Source organism: Channa argus, chromosome 8, assembly GCF_033026475.1.
Source record: "Channa argus isolate prfri chromosome 8, Channa argus male v1.0, whole genome shotgun sequence".
Classification (NCBI taxonomy): Eukaryota; Metazoa; Chordata; class Actinopteri; order Anabantiformes; family Channidae; genus Channa; species Channa argus.
The window spans coordinates 12490001-12507796 of record NC_090204.1 but is presented as its reverse complement, the minus strand read 5'-3'; the positions used below and the strand labels follow the sequence as shown (position 1 = coordinate 12507796).

Genomic DNA, 17796 nt, shown 5'->3' with positions numbered 1-17796 from the left:
TCTTCTTCTTCTTCTTCTTCTTCTTCTTCTTCTTCTTCTTCTTCTGATTTGTTTCTGTTTTTGACGCACGTGGGCGTCACCTCCTGTCAAGTCAGTAAATGTATAAACTGCAGACATTTTGTGGTACATTTAATACTGTGCTATATCGTTTTTAGATAATAGCATGTCCTCTATTTGACTAATTGTGAGAGCTTCTTTATATTTACATTCTTCATCAACTAGTTTATGGTAATTTTTCATAAAAATATGCCTAATATGTTCACTTTTCACTTTTTGTGTTTCTGCCTGTGTTTCATATAGTTTATCAGTGCACTAAATATGGTAAGATTGTGCCCTGTTAGTTGGAGACAGCAAACACATTGAAAATTTAATGGACTATATGATTAATGGATGACCCCAAGACATAATGCCACAATCATCCATAATGTAGCTGCAGCACTAGTGACTGGACAATGGTGAATAGGAAGTTAGCATTACTGCCAGTGCTAAATGAGGCATGATGCTCTAAAGGGCTTGTTCATCAAAATCCCCCAAAATCAGAGATTTGTTTTCTTAGAATTTATTTTATATTTGCAGGTTTGGTGAAATCTGTTCGAGTTTTCTGCTTTGAGCTTCATATAATTGGAGGTAAACAGAATGTCATTGGTGATCAGTACCATGGTTTAAACTACATAAGGCTAATTAATCAACAAGTAACAATCTTTTTCACTTTATTTATTTATTTCACTGCAGCCACATGAATGTTAAGAGACAACACCCTTCAGTGAGGGGTTAGAAAGGCCTGTTTCTGGATCGTGTGTTGATAAGTCCAAAGACAGAGAAGGCACTGGCTGCTGCCGTTACTAAACTGATGGCCCCAATGGCCCGTGTAGCCTGTGGAAGCAAAGAAGAGTCTCAGATTTAATGGATTTTAGTGCATATCCATGGCATAGCATAATTCAGAATTAATTAGCTCATAAACACCTGCAAATGTCGGAAATGTGTAACACATATGCAATTATTAGAAGAATAAAGATGGAATAAATATGGAAAGAAACTGTTTTTAAATGTTCCAATAAGTTCTAATGCATCACTTCATAACAACAAAAAACTGACGCTAATTTGGAAATTCCTCATGCCAAGTGGCAAAAAATAAAGAAAAACATACTTTATGGTTTACTTTGATATGCCACTTTGAAGATGAAATTCCTTGTGTTTTGTTGATAGAAAATTTTACCCCAATTGACACAAGAGAGAGAAATAAAACAGTGAGAGACCTGTTCAGAGACCCCCTCTCCATAGCGCAGAAGGGTAACAAAGTGCTCGCAGTTGCTCCCTAGCAGATCATAAGACACCTCTTGGCCAATGAGGTCTTGTGCTCGCTGGATGATTTCAGAGACAGGCAGGGGTGTGTGGTTGTGGTCATATTTGTTGTTGACACGGTAAGAGTCATTTCCCACAACTTCTTTCAGGAGCTGCATGCGCACTACTGCCTTCCTGCTAAAGACGGACTTTACACTGGACATGGCAGCTGCCTGGCTCTCATCTGGAGATTGAGAGAAGAGCTTTAATGGACTAAGATCTAATATCAGACCAATATTTTTCAATAGAGTGTAAAAGAAAATTTTTAATACAGAGTTATTTTCAGGAAGCAAAGGTGAATATTTGTAGAGATCAGAGACATCTTCTTGCCTACAGACAAAAACTTAATTGTTCCCACAAATCAAATGGCAATTGAGGTACCTTAAACAAGGAATCATGACTATGTTTAGTAGTTTAAATGAGTAATAAAAATAAGAAACAATATGTCAAATCTAAAATGAAATAAAAGGGGAAATTACTATAGCCCTTTTTATTCTAAACCTTGATTGTTTTCATCTGCATTTTACATTGAGTTGAAAATAAAAACTTCATTGCACTGACTGGTTAGTGAAATCTGTCCTAATAACTAATCCTTACTAAAACACCAGCAGCTTTTTCATCTTCTTCATTTTACTTCTCCATTACAAATCAAAACATAACCACAAAAAAGAAAAGAAAAATTCAGTTTCTGAGATGTTCAGAGGAGAGTTTAAAATATCCTAAAGCCAAACCAGAGGCTGCACATCCTGGTGGAGGTATTTTATTGAATGTTGTTCTGACTGATGTTGGTTTGTCACAGCTGCTAATATGACACACTCACACGCGCACACACACACACACACACACACACACACACACACACACACACACACAGTGGCATTAGTTCTATGACATTGTGTCATTCACAGCCTGCTCTTTTGAACAGGTAGTTATTGTAGACTAGCAAATGCAAAACATATTTCATTTAAATGATGTCTGCTGTTTGTGCTTCAGACACAGAATAACCATGTCTGCCTACATATTTGCTAAGGCAACTTTAGATATGATTTCTTTATTAAATTTACCGACGTCAATGGATATTTTTTAAAGAGAAAAAGCAAGTGTTTCTAACGTAATAAAAGATGCCAGTGTGCTAGAATGGGCTGTAGTACCATAAGGATGAATGGATGAACAGGTGAACCAGAGTAAAGACCTGTGTACCAGGTTAATGATACATTGAACTTATACTGTTCTGACTGGTTAGTGAAATCTGTCAGTATAACTAGATAGAGGTGTCAAGTTGCATGTCAATCAAAACTTCTAAAACATTCAGTCTGGACTGTAGGCTCCCACTGACCAACAGGAGTTAAATTGATGATGTAACCATCTCCCAGGTAGAGAGCCCAGTGCTGATACGCTGGTCTAAAGATCTCAATGAGGTCACCAGGCTGGGGGTCACCAGAGGGGTCAGAAAGCTCAGGGTCATTTAAGGCCATCTACACAAAAAGAGATAGAAAATTGTATAAAATAATTCCACGTATTGTTTTCTTTAAAGAAAAACACTGCTTTATGTATATTATTTTATTTTATGTGTATTTGATTCTGAATAATGGAATAGATCTTTATTCTATAGTAATGATGCATTAAGCCTGTATTTAAATTTTATATGAAAACAAAATCTGTAAACACACAGATTTACTTGTTAGCTCTTCAGAAAGGGCATTCATACACCATCATTAACAATCCACATTAGACTATCATGACAGCACAGGTGTTACATCACTAACAGCCTTAATGTCATCTTACAGTAGAGTTCTGTTGCTGTTTATCCATCCCACATCATGCTTCCACAAATTCTATAAAGAAAATAAAACACAGAAAGTTTTCATGTCATTGTCATATCATCAAAACAGCTTTTAACCCCCTGACAGATCAGTAAACATGGATCAGAAATTATATATTTTTAGGTGAGAAGGCAATATTAGCCAAATTGCTATTCAAAGAGAATGCTAGATGGAGCACAATGTAAAGGTCTCTCTCTCTCTCTCACACACACACACACACACACACACAGAGAGAGAGAGAGAGAGAGAGAGACACAATAACCTTGTAACCTCATGTGTCACCTGTACTGCCACAATAGCACCAACACAATAGGGAAGCTGACAGAAAATGGTTTGAGCTCAGGTCATGTTACACGTAAAAGAAAAACACCCATAAAAATGTACATTGATATGACTTTAATATTTCTCTGAACTTCCAAAATAATAGTTAAAAAGGACATAATTTGGTTGTTTTCTACCACTGTCATTTTACAGTTTAAATTGGATCAAAATTACATTTGAATTGGAGGAAATCTATATCTGCCCAGGAGAGCAACTAGTGTATCCATTTCATCATTAATGTATGAGGCCATGCTGAAGAAAGAAAGACCATTTACCATTAGCAAAGCTCCATTAGCATTGCATGTAATGCCACTAAAACAGGTTCTAAAATAGTTATGAGTTTGTGGGATTTTGTGGGAATGTTACATATTTTGGCATAGTGGTACTTATACAGAGGACATAATTACAGAGATGTAAATATAAAGGACCATAGACGCCTTTAAAGTTCTTTAGCATATTTTTATGGCATTGCTGTAATGCTTTTACTAAGGCTAGAAAACAAATTGTATTCATGTCATACGAAAAAAACAGCAAATGAATAATGGAATAATACTTACCCAAACACCAGCAGCTTTTTCTTCCTCACCATTTTATTTCTCCATTATAAATCCACACATAGCAACAAAAAAAAAAAATCCAGCAAAAACAGCAAAGCGGTAAGAATAATTTAAGTTTCTGAGATGATGAGCGGTTTTTAAATATCCTAAAGCCGAATCAGAGGCTCCAAGTCCTGGTGGAGGTATTTCAGTGCACGTTGTTCTGACTGATGTTGGTTTGTCACAGCTGAAAATGTGACACTCACATACAAACACACACACACACTTGTACGAAGAGGTGTTACCCCTATGGCATTGTGTCATTCACAGCCTGCTCTTTTGAACAGAGAGTTATTGTGGACTAGCAAATACAAAACATATTTCATTTAAATTATGTCTGCTGTTCGAACTTCAGACCCAGAACACCCACATATGCTTACATATTTGCTAAGGCAACTTTAAAACTTTTTAATGTAATAAAAGATGCCAGTGAGGTAGAATGGGCTGTAGTACCGTTATAACCTGCACAGGATGAATGAATGAACAGGTGAGTATACTGGTCTGAATAATCAGATACAATGCTGAGAGACTTTTCATAATCTTTACTTTCCCATGTCAAAAGAGAAAACTATGGAGAGTGAGCTTGAAAAGAAATGTCTAAAATAGTCCCCACACCACCAAAAAAAATCTTGAAGATATCTATTAACCTGCTATTACCCTAATTTCATTAACTTCAATGAGTCTATCAGGATGTGTTTGTCACACTATCTGTGATTTTAAAATGTGGCATTTCTTGGTATGTATCAGTTTTATTTTATACACTTTTACCAGGGACATAACACTTTTAAAAAGTTTTAAAGTGTTTGTACTTAATTTTAGCAATAGTTGCTGATTATTTTGGATCACTTTTTTACAGCTTTATACAAACGTTTTGGGCATCCCTGGTTAACAAAAGTGCACATTTTGTTTTTGTTTTTATGTTTTGTTTTTAAGTAAAAAGACACAACTTCAACTTACACAGCAAACAGACATTAAACAGCCTGTAAATGCGCAAATGTTTGGTTACATAAGATAATTCAGTAATTCAGTATTTGTGCCACGTAATGTAGGGTGGAGTTAAATATCAGCAAAGTCTAGATGCCATGCCCACAGTGAATAAAGCGAAACTGAAAATAAGCTGGCCTCTACAGCAGGGTAATAACCCAAAGTAGAACTCAGAAGCCACTATGATCTACGTACCTTTACTTTAAAAACACAAACTGGAGCTTTAGGAACGGGCCTGACCTGAACATCATTGACAATGTGTTTATATAAAATGCCTAATATATATCAGACCTAAAAATATCTCAGAGCTTGAAGTGTAGAAAGAGTGGATAATTAAAAAAAACCTTGGGTCTTCTGTATAATCAGATGTAATTTTGGTATCATAAGCTGGACTTGGATCTGAGCTTCAAAAGGAAATGTAAGTGTTGTATTCGTTCTTTACTCACTGCTACTCTTTACTCAATATTTCTTGCATTTGTCTCCACCCCCTGGTCTAATGCAATAGTGTCCTTGTGTCATGTTGACCACACTTACCCCCAGAGTACGTAGGCGCATTGCATTCACCAAAGGAAAAAATAGAGCCTATCTCTTTATTACGAGATATGTTTCTCGTTATTACGAGATCCGTAGTTCTGTAACTCGTTTGTGTTTGTGCTATACTGAAACAACTCTGGTCAGCTTTAACAATGTTTCTAGCTGAAAGTTACGCGCCAAACAACGTACGGAAGACGGAAGTGAGAATAATAATAATAATAATAATAATAATAATAATAATAATAATAATAATAATAATAATAATAATAATAATAATAATAAAGATTAAGATGTTATTACTGTGAATGCTTTGGTGTTCACAGATCATAAGTACTCTTTTAAATCAAAAACCACGAGCCAGGTTGAATCAGTTGAGTTGTACACATAACGACCTGATATTTCAATCATATGCAAGTCAGTAGAAGCCTAATTCATATCTTATCAAAACACATTCAAATACTGGTCCCTGTGGCACACAGTAAAGTAGGCATTTATTTTGAAATGTGTTCCGGAAGTGTACCTCTTCTTGTAACTAACTAGACTAACTAACAGTAGTGCCACCACGTACAAACAGAAGGTTATCCAGTTTGACAGAGTGACAGCAATCAATTTATCAGCGGGCAACGGATCTCGGTCAATCGGAGTTTGTGTTATGAGAAACGGACATTAGCTGTTGTTGAATCGAAGTAAGGAAATCAATGCCACACTTACATGTGCTGCTAATGCTAGCTTAGGAACTTACCGTGTTGCCGCTTGTAACGTCAGCTAGCTTTATGGTAATCTGTTAGCTTGTTTGGCAACATGTGTCTGCTCTGTTAACATTGTGTTATGGATTACTTTTTTATGTCAGTCAAAGTAAATATTGGTTGACATGTGTATTTTTCCTCATTTGTCCAAAATATTGTCCGGTAACTAATATGAACTTGTGTCTTAACTTACGTTACCTAGCTAACATTAACATGTTTACCCTGCCAGTCAGCTCTCATGCGATATAAGAGTGATCTTAAAAAGATGTACAGCAGTCAGAGATAAATAAAAGCCATCATGTTAACTCTACAGTTTACGTGTTTCTGTGCTCGCCCTTTTTGACCCTGCCTCTCTTTCTCCAGATTTACCAGCATGGCTGCAGCTCCTCCACTCAGACGGACAGACTCAGCTCTGGGGGAGTTTTCCCCTCTGAAGCACTTTGTTGTGGCTAAGAAAAAGATAAGCGAAGTGTTTGAACAAATACTGAATTATGTGAAGGAGACTTCAGCATTTGTAGAAGGTGAGAGACATGGCTTATTGGTTTCCAGTTGTCAGCACTAGCGTATTAGTTTTATAGGAAACCTATTGCTCTAAACACGAACAATTATGGTTCCATTACTTTTATATATAAAAAAATACATCTTTGCCATTTGTCAGATAGCATTCACAGACAGTTACAGGACACATCATGTTTTACTCTTTGTGTTGATAGAAACCCGTGGGAATACAGCTTTAGAGAACATTGCAACTGAGGATCAAAAGTTGGAGATTCAGGCATATGCTGACAAACTTACTATCATTAAGGAGGTGCTGGCACGCAGACACATGAAAGTGGCCTTCTTTGGCAGGTAAATACATCGATGCATATCTGAATTTTACTTAAATGTGTATTGTTTTATATATTATTTATATAATATTTTCCAAATAAGCTGTAACGCTTCTCTGAATTGTTTCTTTGATTTATCAGACATGATTGCCATGAGCTGCCTCAACCTATATGCATTTAATTATTGTGATATGAACAGTTGTGCGAGTAAAACTAGTCCTTCCTTACATCAGCCTATTCACATGACTGTTTTGCTTTGACTTATATTGACTTTTAAATGTCCTGTAGATTATTCCCCAAAGTGTAATTTAGTTATTAGCACATTTATTTTCTGTTAAACATCTTTCTGCATATTTGAGTTAAAATTAATATCAGTTGATCAGTGTTGTGCTCTGAAAAAATTAAAAAGAAAGACTTTAAACTGTTAATTCTTATGCTTTATTTATTGATACATTGAATACATTTGAGAGGCACTGATGGATGGTAGACTCCATCAAAACATTTTACTAGTGCTTTTCTCAGTCACTCTCCTCAGTAGTCACTGTTTTTTTTTTTTCTTTTGTAGGACTAGTAATGGCAAAAGCACAGTGATCAATGCTATGCTGAGGGACCGTGTGCTGCCCAGTGGTATTGGACACACCACAAACTGCTTCCTGAGTGTGGAGGGCACAGATGATGACAAAGCCTACCTCAAGACTGAGGGCTCCGATGAGGAGAAGAGCGTCAAGGTAGATATTGTTTTAGTAAACATTTTGGTTTAGGTCACTGTTCTTTTAAAAGAACTGGTTTGTTGCCATTTACTCCAACTCCAACCACTGGCAGCCTCTGTTAGTGTGGTTGAGGGCAGTATTTCATACAAACACACACACACTAGGATACTGCCATGTTTACTAAACAGACCATATGTTGCCTTTAATCAATTCTAACCCAGTTACATTGATAGGGTATGTTGGCGGTTATGTTGTGCTTCCTCACATCCCTCTGTTGTTTGACTTGTCTTACCCTTCGTAAACTTGTTAAGTGTTGGTTTTAACTGCAGTCAAAATGGCACAAGTATTGTTGATGAGCTTAATTTTTATATATTTATTTATTTGCTCACATCACTCACAAGATTAAGGGCTAAGCAGATTAGGTTTATTGCTCGCCCTGATAACAGAGCCAGACTTTTGTCTCAGTCGAGATTCTCTAACAGGGTAAGGATAATATGATAGTTTTTCAAATTCTATTTAAGTATTTTACAAGTTAATATTGTAGCATTGTACAGGGCAATAGAGAGAATATGTGACACAAACTACTTAACCTGTAGCCAAGGATGGACTATAACAGAAATGTATGATGTTTACTGTAGTGTCAGGTGTCTGAAATGGAAGCTTCATGTGGCAGTCTTCACCAGCTGACCTATGGGTAACAAGGGTTCAACAAAATGGGCAATTTGATTTGTTTTTTGACTGTTTTCTCCTATTTTCTCTCCTATTTTCTCATTGTCCGGTGTATCAGAAATTAACAAAGGAATGCTGGTGAAATTAACTTCAGTACTTGTTCACGGAATTACTTGTTTAAAAATAAATACAAAATCTTGTATATATGTTAAAAGTATGGAAGCCTTTCTTAAAGACTTTATCGTCATGATTCTGACAAGAAGTGATTCAGGAAACAGCCTTGTGCTTGAATTTAACCACCAGCAGCCTGAGAGGGGAAAAAGTCATACTTATTTCAATGACAAGAAAAATGCTGCCATAATAACTGCAATTGTTATGTAATTGGAAATTCATTACTTTAACTGAAATATTACACTGCCCAACAGTTTTATATTAAAATAATTTAGTAAGTTAATATATTTTGTGTCTGTTTGCAGACTGTAAACCAACTGGCTCATGCACTCCACATGGATGAGAGCCTTGACGCTGGCTGTCTCGTCCGTGTGTTTTGGCCAAAGACCAAGTGTGCTCTGCTTCGAGATGACCTAGTACTGGTAGACAGGTAACTAGATATGTTAGTTAGTTCTGGAGAATTTGACGATATGTTTCAGGTCTTATATAAGTCACATATACACAGTTAGGACCAGTAATGTGCACAAAATAAAGCTCAGATCAACATATTGCTTAACAGTGGATGAATTTGACCCTCTTAACCTTACTTCTTCTCTCTAGTCCAGGGACAGATGTGACATCAGAACTGGACAGCTGGATTGACAAATTTTGCTTGGATGCAGATGTCTTTGTGCTGGTGGCAAACTCTGAATCCACACTAATGAATACGGTAAATGTCTCTCATTCTTTAAACTGTATGTTGGTATTTAGGCTGGGCTGCTATTATTCTCCATCATGTTATTTACTAATGATGCACAGAATACACCTGCACTTTCATGCATACTTTACAGCGATACAATACCTTGAGCTACCGATAAGATGACATTTGAAATTATAACTGGCAGTGACACATCTTGGTTTCATATCATCTGTTGAAATTTATAATGATTTTCTGTTATAGAGGTAAATAAAATGGTGAACAAAAGACTATCAATCCATCCATTATCTGTCACCGCTTATCCTGTCATCAGGTGAGAGGTGGGGTAGACCCTGGACAGGTCGCCAGTCTATCACTTGGCCACAGAGAGACATACACAGACAGATGGAGCCATTCACACTCACATTCACACCTATGGGCAATTTTAGATTCACCAATTAACCTAGCATGCATGTTTTTGGACTGTGGGAGGAAACCAGAGTGTGGCGAGAGCTGTGAGGTTGCAGTGGTTAGAAGACAAATTACCTTCAAGTAAATTTTCCATTAAATAAGTGTATGGAAGACTTGGACATATACAATTCCAAGATTTGATATCAAAGTTTGTCCTCCCATACCTCACTGGGGGCCTGGTGGCTCGATGGGTAGAGCATCGGGTTGGGATGCAGAAGGCCCCGGGATGAATCCCACCCCACCAGGTGTGGCCCTGCCCAGCCATCAAGGATCGGTCCCTACACAAAATGAGAGGGTTGTGGCAGGAAGGGCACCCGCCATTAAAAAAAACTCATGCCAAATCAATATGGTAGAATAGAGCAGCATGCTCTCTCCACACAAAAACTCAATCACATTACCAGGACTTGTACTAGGAGGCTTGCAGGTCAAAGTCTGTGTAATGTTCGGGTGGTCTAATGTGAAAATATTCATTTTGACATACATTGCATTCAGGGTTCCAGCACATGCATAAAGGCATTTTGTACTTTTATCCAGCGATATCACCCCTGTTTTTGTCTGCTTGCACATGCATGTAATGTGAAGCTGGACACACTGTTAATCACAGAGGCCCTTAATCCAGAAGCAGCTTTTTAAGGGAATGGAAACACACATGCTTTTCCCATACAATGGAAATAAACACAGGCATAACGTAAATATTTAAGGTAGTCAAGTAGCAAAAACACACATTTTAGCTGGTTGTGGACACCATTTTTGTTCATGTTGCCACACCAACTTTGGTGTTTGAAGCAAATGAAAACAGAAAAAAATGTCTTCTTCTAGACAGATATCCTATAAAGTTTTTAGGCAACAAACAGTCAAACTAATTTTGATCTAGTATGGTGTGACAGCAATAAAAAGATTTTGTTTGTTTAAAAGAAAAACATAAGCAAGTATTAATTGTTGAACTGTTTTCCTTCTAACATCACCAATATGTTTTCTCTTTTTATCTGTTTAGGAAAAGCACTTTTTCCATAAAGTAAATGAACGTCTTTCAAAGCCAAACATTTTTATCCTCAACAACCGCTGGGACGCCTCTGCAAACGAACCAGAATACATGGAGGATGTAAGTCATCCCTCTGTCTCTGTCTCATTTCAGAGAGACTAACTTTGCATTTTGGGATATAATTGGAAATTATGACACCTTTCCCTTAAGGTGAGGAAGCAGCACACAGATCGTTGTGTCAACTTTCTGGTAGAGGAGTTGAAAGTTGTGGACCGTGAGCAGGCACCCAATCACATCTTCTTCATCTCTGCTAAAGAGGTTCTTAACTCACGCATGCAGCGTGCACAAGGCATGCCTGAAAGTGGTGAGGCTTTTTTCAAGGAATGATGATGATGACACTGTTGATGTTTATTATGCATTATATACCTGTTTCGGTGTAGCTGTTCATGTACTGCTAAATGCATTTATTTATTTTTTAAGGTAATGCATAGAAAGCAACAAACAAAAGATAAACAACAAGGATTTAAGTGATAAAAAACTGAACCAAATGAATGAAATCACACAGTAGGAGAAGCTCTATACAGTTGCTGATGTCAGTGGTTTATGTAATGGGACCGTTTCATCCAACAGGTGGAGCTCTGGCTGAGGGCTTCCAAGACAGACTGAAGGAGTTCCAGTACTTTGAGAGAAGATTTGAGGTGTGTGCGTGCTTCTTTCAGTGCAAACTTCACATCTTCAGTTTATTTTATTCCCTCTTTAAAAAGCAAAATCCATTCTTAGTCTGAATCCTGAGAGAATTTTGGTAACAATAGTTTTTAGTTATTTAGGTTGATGTATTTTCTAGTTGAAAGAACAACAGGCACAGCTGGTTGCACAGAAGTTGAAGCACAACTAATGTATGAGAAGGAAGTGAGACCATACTTTTGACATTATTTTGCTGTTGCTGCTGTGGATGAGATCTCCACAGGGTAGTAGGGAAGTGAGGTTTTTTCTTTTTTTTTTCAGATTCTGACTTTATTTGTTTATTGTTTTGGTGACACAATTTGTTTTGTTTTTTTTTCACATAAACTCCTCAGGCACTTTAACAATTTTAGATAATGCTGTTTGTTGTGTGTTTGTTTGTCAGACCATCTATTTAAGCATATTAAACAGTAAACTAATTAGCATAAGAAGAGTGGGGGCCAAATTTCCTCTCCAAACAGTAACAGCTGACCCAAGCATCGACTTCCTAAACCTTACGTACCACCAACCACACATATGGGGCCCTCGAGGCCTTACGGACCAATTGCTGTGCCTTTTCAATCAAGCTGCGTCTTCATTGCTGAAGTCTAGATTCGCTGAGGCGAGGAGATCCCTTTATTTTCATTCAGCTTAATTTTATATTGTCTTTACAATTTTCATTGTTGCATTTTCTTTGTATTTCTGTTTGTGTTGATGTTTTGCTTTTCACGGAAAACAACAAAATGATTCATTCATTATACCTGAGGATCAACAGTAGTGCTTTAGAAATAAGCTTGAATGACTTACAATAAATTAGGGATTAGCATAATAAATTGTCATAATGATGGACAACTGTTAGTATAGCATCAGGAGTTAATAAGTATTATTAGGGAAAATAAGTATTTATTTATTTATATCATATTTTATATTGTAGATTTTTAACTCTACAAAAAGCAGCTTTTCATGGTTGTGAATTTTATTACTGAATCCAACAACTGGTTACAGCAATGTTTAATTAAAGGAGCTAATAAAGGAAGAAAATGACAGTGAGATAATGTAATTTATCAAAACAATATTACTACTTAAATTAGTTTTCTTTCATTTGCATTCTTGGTTTTATTCACCTTATATGGGTTTATGATTTTTACTTTGATTTTTGACTTCAACACAATACCGTGACTTTGAAATGTGGGCTGTTGTAAACAAGATACACACACTGCTGCTGTCATGTTCCAACCTATGTTACCATTTCGTTTATTCTGTTAAGTAAAAGTAGCAGGTGTCTACCTTGTCTCACTTCGTCTCTGGTAGCGTGCAAGTTCCAGCACCCTATCCAGCAGCAGCCCCTATACATGTCACAGTAACTTGTGTGTTATGGCCTCGCAGGAGTGTATCTCGCAGTCAGCAGTGAAAACAAAGTTTGAGCAGCACACTATCAGAGCCAAGCAGATCACAGAAAAAGTCAAGAGCATAATGGATGCCATCAACATCGAAGCAGCAGAGAAAAGGTGGGTACCCTAATCTATAATTACATTTTTAGTTGTAGTGGGTTGGTCAGATTTAACTGATACTGTCTGCCTTTATAAACTCCAAGAAGAACATTTAACTAAGAGGTAAATTAGGAAACTATATGCATTGGTTTAATTGTATAAGGTTTACTTGAAAGCCACACTGACTGAGTCATAGTAATGACACATTTATCACTGGATACTTGATCTCTGTCATTTGTTGCAAAGGTTTATTTATTCATTTTTTGTTTTAGTGTCTTGCATCTCTTAGCTTTTTATTTGTGGTTCTTGTTTGGTGGGAATTCAGAGTAGCAGCACTGGAGGACAGAGAATATCAGATAGACCGACTGGAGTTTGTCAAGAATCAGCTCAACCTGTTGATTGATGACATCAAAAAGAAGATCAAAGCCATAAGTGAAGATGTGGAGTCCAAGGTGATGTATACAATGTCTGGTTTAAATACAATAAATCTGTTTATTGGATCCTTTTGATTAAACCTGTTGGCTTTAAAGTCTTCCTCTGTTTTGTGCATTCATGTGTACATTTGTCCTGATTCTCTTTACCAGTTAGGGGTAGGGTTAGTGTTGTGGCTACATAGCACTTCAAGCCTCAGGGATTTAGAGACAGACTTGAAACAAAAGGTTGCTTAGGGTGCTTAGAATGTCCTATAACTAATTGGCAATATGGAGGAAAAAAATGTTTTCCAGTATTATACACCTCTGAAACTTGAAATTGAAACAGTTTTCTTTACCAGAAACATAACAAAAGAAGAAATCGCTGTCAGCAATGATGCAAAGGGTTTATTCCATTTCATAGGGGAATGTTTAACTCACTACTTTTAACTGTGGTTTGTGAGGTAGGGCCAGAAATATGATTGGGCCTTTATATTTTATTGGAGGCTGTTTGAGTTGGACACAAAGGGGTTTTACTGCTCTTATGCTAATTTGCGGGAGCTGACTGATATTTTTGGCTGTGTGTGTTTGTGTGTGTGTGTCATCCAGGTATCCACAGCAATGGGGGAGGAGATCTGTCGTCTCAATGTTATTGTTGAGGAGTTCTGCACTGACTTCCACCCGTCATCTCATGTCCTCAAGATCTATAAGTCTGTAAGTAGATTTATTGTTCATGGTCTCACTCTTCTTGGGAAAAAATCTGAGATTCAACACTTAGTTTGATGCCATTTCAACACATTTAGATTGGCACTTGCTGATTGTGGTGTCTTATTTAAACAAAAACGTTTTCTTATGCAGAATAAATAATATTATCATGTTGTTAACATCATCATAACACGGACATTTTACTTAGGGTGACCACTAATCCGCTCTGATAGTGTTCTATCGACAACGCAGGTACCCAGGTCTTTTTCCGTGTTGTCTTTGTCACCTCTGATCCATGTTGCTGTTGGCAGGAGCTGCTGTCTCATGTGGAGCAGGGGATGGGAAAGAACCTGGCCCTCCGCTGCTCAGATGCTATCAATGCTTCTGTTCAGTCTTCTCAGAAATACATGATAGGTAATTTCCTTTTTTCTTGTCATAAGTGGATTATCATTTCAATTTGTGCACAGGTTTTCTGTTAAAAGGGGGAAAAAAGTAACACCAAATAGTGATTACCTCTGTCTCTCTGAAGCTGATGCTCTCCTTGAAGAGTCTTTGGGAACAGTAAATACTAACAAAACAAAAGAAAACAAGTTTTTATGGGGGGGGGGGGGGAACTACTCAACAAACAAATATTTGGGTCTGACCTGACTCACATTACTCTTTACTCCAAACATTTTTATGAACAAGATGACTAGGAAATAAATCATATTTTGGAAGAAAATAATCCATTCATTATTCTTTTTCAGTCAAATCCTTTTGGACACAGGCTATGAACTGTAACACTCAGCTCACTGCTATATTTAAACTCACTGAATGCCATCGTCCCACACCCATTATGTCACAAATGCATCAGTCAGGCACACATTCAAAGCTTTGCTTAGGGACAGTAATGTTGAAAAGGTGTAAATGTGCCCTGTAACAAATAGACTTCAGCTGTCGTTAAAAATTTGCATTATGCTTTTTATTTAGTATATGTATTTTTTTTTTATCCCTAAGGAAAATAAAGAAAAGCTGGGTTATGCAAACAAGATGTACCTTGTTTCCAGTCATAGGAAGTAGTTGACTTGTAGTAAGACTTGTAGTTTACCTATATTTTGCAGTAGCCTGTTGTTAGTTCCCAATTATTCATATTCTCATAGTGATTGACCTGTTTAACATGGACTTGTTTTGTTTAGATCTCAGGGTGTAGTTCAAGAAGCCAGCTCACCTGAAAAAAAAAAAATGGTTGACTATAGTTTTTAAAGCTTTGTATCTGAATTTCTCAACATAAACTTTATTAGTCATGAATCTTGATTAGTGCTAACAAATGTTTAGAGATGTTGTTGCATGGCATTGTAGAAGTTTTCTGGCTGAGTAATCCTGCTTGTTGCTGAAACATCTGGACTCTGACCGATGGTTACTGTGTACAAAAAGCTGAAATTTGTTGCACTTTACCATAAGACATAGAGTATAGTGATGATGTTTTTGTCATCTTCTATTATTTTCTGCCCTCTAGTGCTAAAGTAGTAGTACTACCTGTTAAAGGTAAAAGCACTTGAAGAATAGTCGTATGAGTTTTAAAAATCTTCCTTGTGCCTGTTGAAAATATAAACGTAAGAATGTTGCCATAATGTTGTTGTAAATTTCTGTCAGTTGTAATTCACACCCACCAGTTTTCTCACTCTCCAGAGAGAATGCTCCCTCTGCTTCCCTCTGTGGTCCAGAGCCAAGTCCACGTACTGGTACCCAGCAGGAAGTTTGACCTGAGTTACGACCTAAACTGTGCCACAATCTGCAACGACTTCCAGGAGGACATTGAGTTTAAGTTTTCGTTAGGCTGGAAAGCATTAGTCCACCGTTTCCTGGGATCTGCTAATGCACAGAAAGCGCTTCGACTGGTGGATCAGAACTTCCAAGTACAGACTAAAGTTTGTTATGTACTCTAGTTCAACTAACTTTTCTAATGTTATAATGAATGTCAGTAATTAGTAGTAGTAGTTATATGGTGTATTTTATGTAAACACCATACAAAACATACAAAGAAGAGGGTGAGTTTTCTATAAACTCCACTTGTCGTTACTCAGGCATCTCGACCTGTGCTGCCTCTGGCTTCTACACCATCATCAGGACCCCAATCAGCAAAATCTCAGCCCAATCATGAAACATCCCTCATGACCCAGGAGGACCTGATGGTAGCCATGGCAACCAATGTGGCTTCCCTCACTTCCCGTACTTCAATGAGTGTTATCATTGTTGGAGGAGTGGTATGTTGCTTGTGGTTATTTCTAAAACAGTATATGCTCATGATATATGATGTATGTATACGATACTGTTTTAATTTTTATAAAACCCGCGACGTAGTCAAAATATTTGTCTTGCAGCATTAAATTATTTCTTCATTGAACTTTAATACATTTTTCCCTATGAATGTAAATGTTTTAACTTAACCCAACTTTTGTCTTTCTGTTTTTCCCTAAGGTTTGGAGAACAGTTGGCTGGAGGATAATTGCCCTCTCAGCATCACTGTACAGCTTGTTGTACCTGTACGAGAGACTTACCTGGACCACAAAGGCAATGGAGCGCACTCTGAAGCGCCAGTTTGTGGACTACGCAACAGAAAAACTTCAGCTCATTGTCAGCTTTACGAGTAATAATTGCAGCCACCAGGTCCAGCAGTAAGTTCTGATAAAATATCACTGATGTCATTTGAAAGTGGAACAAAATGTGTTTTGTACCTAATTAACAGAATGTGACAACTAATATGGTTACTGGTCTAATAATAAGTACAGAGATCATAGCAGGTCTTCACTGCACAAAGAACAGAAGAAATCATTTAATGTTATATTGTATTAGTCTTACACACAGCATCAGGTTTTCAGAAGTTTGCTTTTTCCTGCTCGTCTTTGGTAAGAAAGGTAACATCTAATGCACTTTGAAACACTTAACATTAAGCCATTTTTCTTTAGTTAGACTTTTGTTTTTACTTTGAAAAAGACAACAAAACATAGTAAATGTGACATTCCAAGATTGGGGGTAGGAATTAATAATAAATGGAATATCACAAATAGATAATTTCCAGTATATTAAAGGGTGGATTGTCAGTACAGTGTGAATCCCATGCAGTTTGTTTGTGCTGACATCAAAGGGTCATTTCTCCGCACACTTCCTCACTTTTTGTTAGTGGTATTTAACCTACTGACAAAGCCTGACTCCCCATAATGTTCCTAATTTACACACACAAAGCCCTGCCCCACCCTCCCCTGCACCCCACCCAGCCTTCCCCTCTGTAGCTGGGCTAAATAAATAAGCAGCATGACGCTGTGCCCTCTGTGTTGCCAGGGAGATGGCTACGACCTTTGCACAGCTCTGTCAGCAGGTGGACCAGACGCAGAAAGAGCTGGAGGCAGAAATCCGCCAACTGACGGACAGCATAGATCAGCTGGAGATTGTCCAGAGCCACTCCAAGAGCCTGCGGTCAGTCTAATTCTGCTAAATCGGGGCAAAGTGGGAAGGTGTAGACGACTGTGAATCTTAAGTGAATCTAGTTTGAGGAAGATGAATATAGTATGGAGTGTGAAGGATTCTACAGCTGAAAACAAACAAATTAAACAACAGTACTTGGTCAGAAAATACCAGATGAG

The 17796-nt window shown here is 37.4% G+C and overlaps 2 protein-coding genes across 6 annotated transcripts in view; one reads left to right on the top strand and one right to left on the bottom strand.

The window, feature by feature from the left end:
- Positions 1-22: 22 nt before the first annotated feature.
- On the bottom strand, positions 23-6703 carry plaat1 (phospholipase A and acyltransferase 1). Of its 3 annotated transcripts, none has more exons than XM_067513857.1 (5): positions 6342-6703; positions 3127-3176; positions 2678-2816; positions 1257-1525; positions 23-873 (listed from the first exon to the last, which is right to left on the bottom strand). In XM_067513857.1, the coding sequence occupies exons 2-5, from the start codon at positions 3151-3153 to the stop codon at positions 772-774; spliced, it is 537 nt and encodes a 178-aa protein (XP_067369958.1). In that variant the 5' UTR covers positions 3154-3176; positions 6342-6703; the 3' UTR covers positions 23-771. The 3 variants fall into 3 exon arrangements, with proteins under 3 accessions (XP_067369958.1, XP_067369959.1, XP_067369957.1); XM_067513858.1 differs by lacking the exon at positions 6342-6703 and adding an exon at positions 5600-6089; XM_067513856.1 differs by lacking the exon at positions 6342-6703 and adding an exon at positions 4043-5262 and having other exon boundaries at positions 494-873.
- Positions 5342-17796, top strand: part of mfn1b (mitofusin 1b) — a 13710-nt gene continuing 1255 nt past the window's right edge. Inside the window, exons 1-17 of one of the 3 annotated variants that reach the window (XM_067513849.1) lie at positions 5342-5483; positions 6709-6866; positions 7059-7194; positions 7738-7900; positions 9028-9152; positions 9323-9431; positions 10864-10971; positions 11062-11215; positions 11482-11549; positions 12958-13079; positions 13387-13513; positions 14081-14185; positions 14488-14590; positions 15845-16083; positions 16240-16419; positions 16634-16830; positions 17495-17629. In XM_067513849.1, coding sequence (XP_067369950.1) covers positions 6719-6866; positions 7059-7194; positions 7738-7900; positions 9028-9152; positions 9323-9431; positions 10864-10971; positions 11062-11215; positions 11482-11549; positions 12958-13079; positions 13387-13513; positions 14081-14185; positions 14488-14590; positions 15845-16083; positions 16240-16419; positions 16634-16830; positions 17495-17629 — 2219 coding nt within the window. In that variant the 5' untranslated portion in view covers positions 5342-5483; positions 6709-6718. Of the gene's footprint in view, positions 5484-6130; positions 6286-6708; positions 6867-7058; positions 7195-7737; positions 7901-9027; positions 9153-9322; positions 9432-10863; positions 10972-11061; positions 11216-11481; positions 11550-12957; positions 13080-13386; positions 13514-14080; positions 14186-14487; positions 14591-15844; positions 16084-16239; positions 16420-16633; positions 16831-17494; positions 17630-17796 lie in introns of those variants that run through there. The other 2 variants (XM_067513848.1, XM_067513850.1) reach the window with 2 other exon arrangements.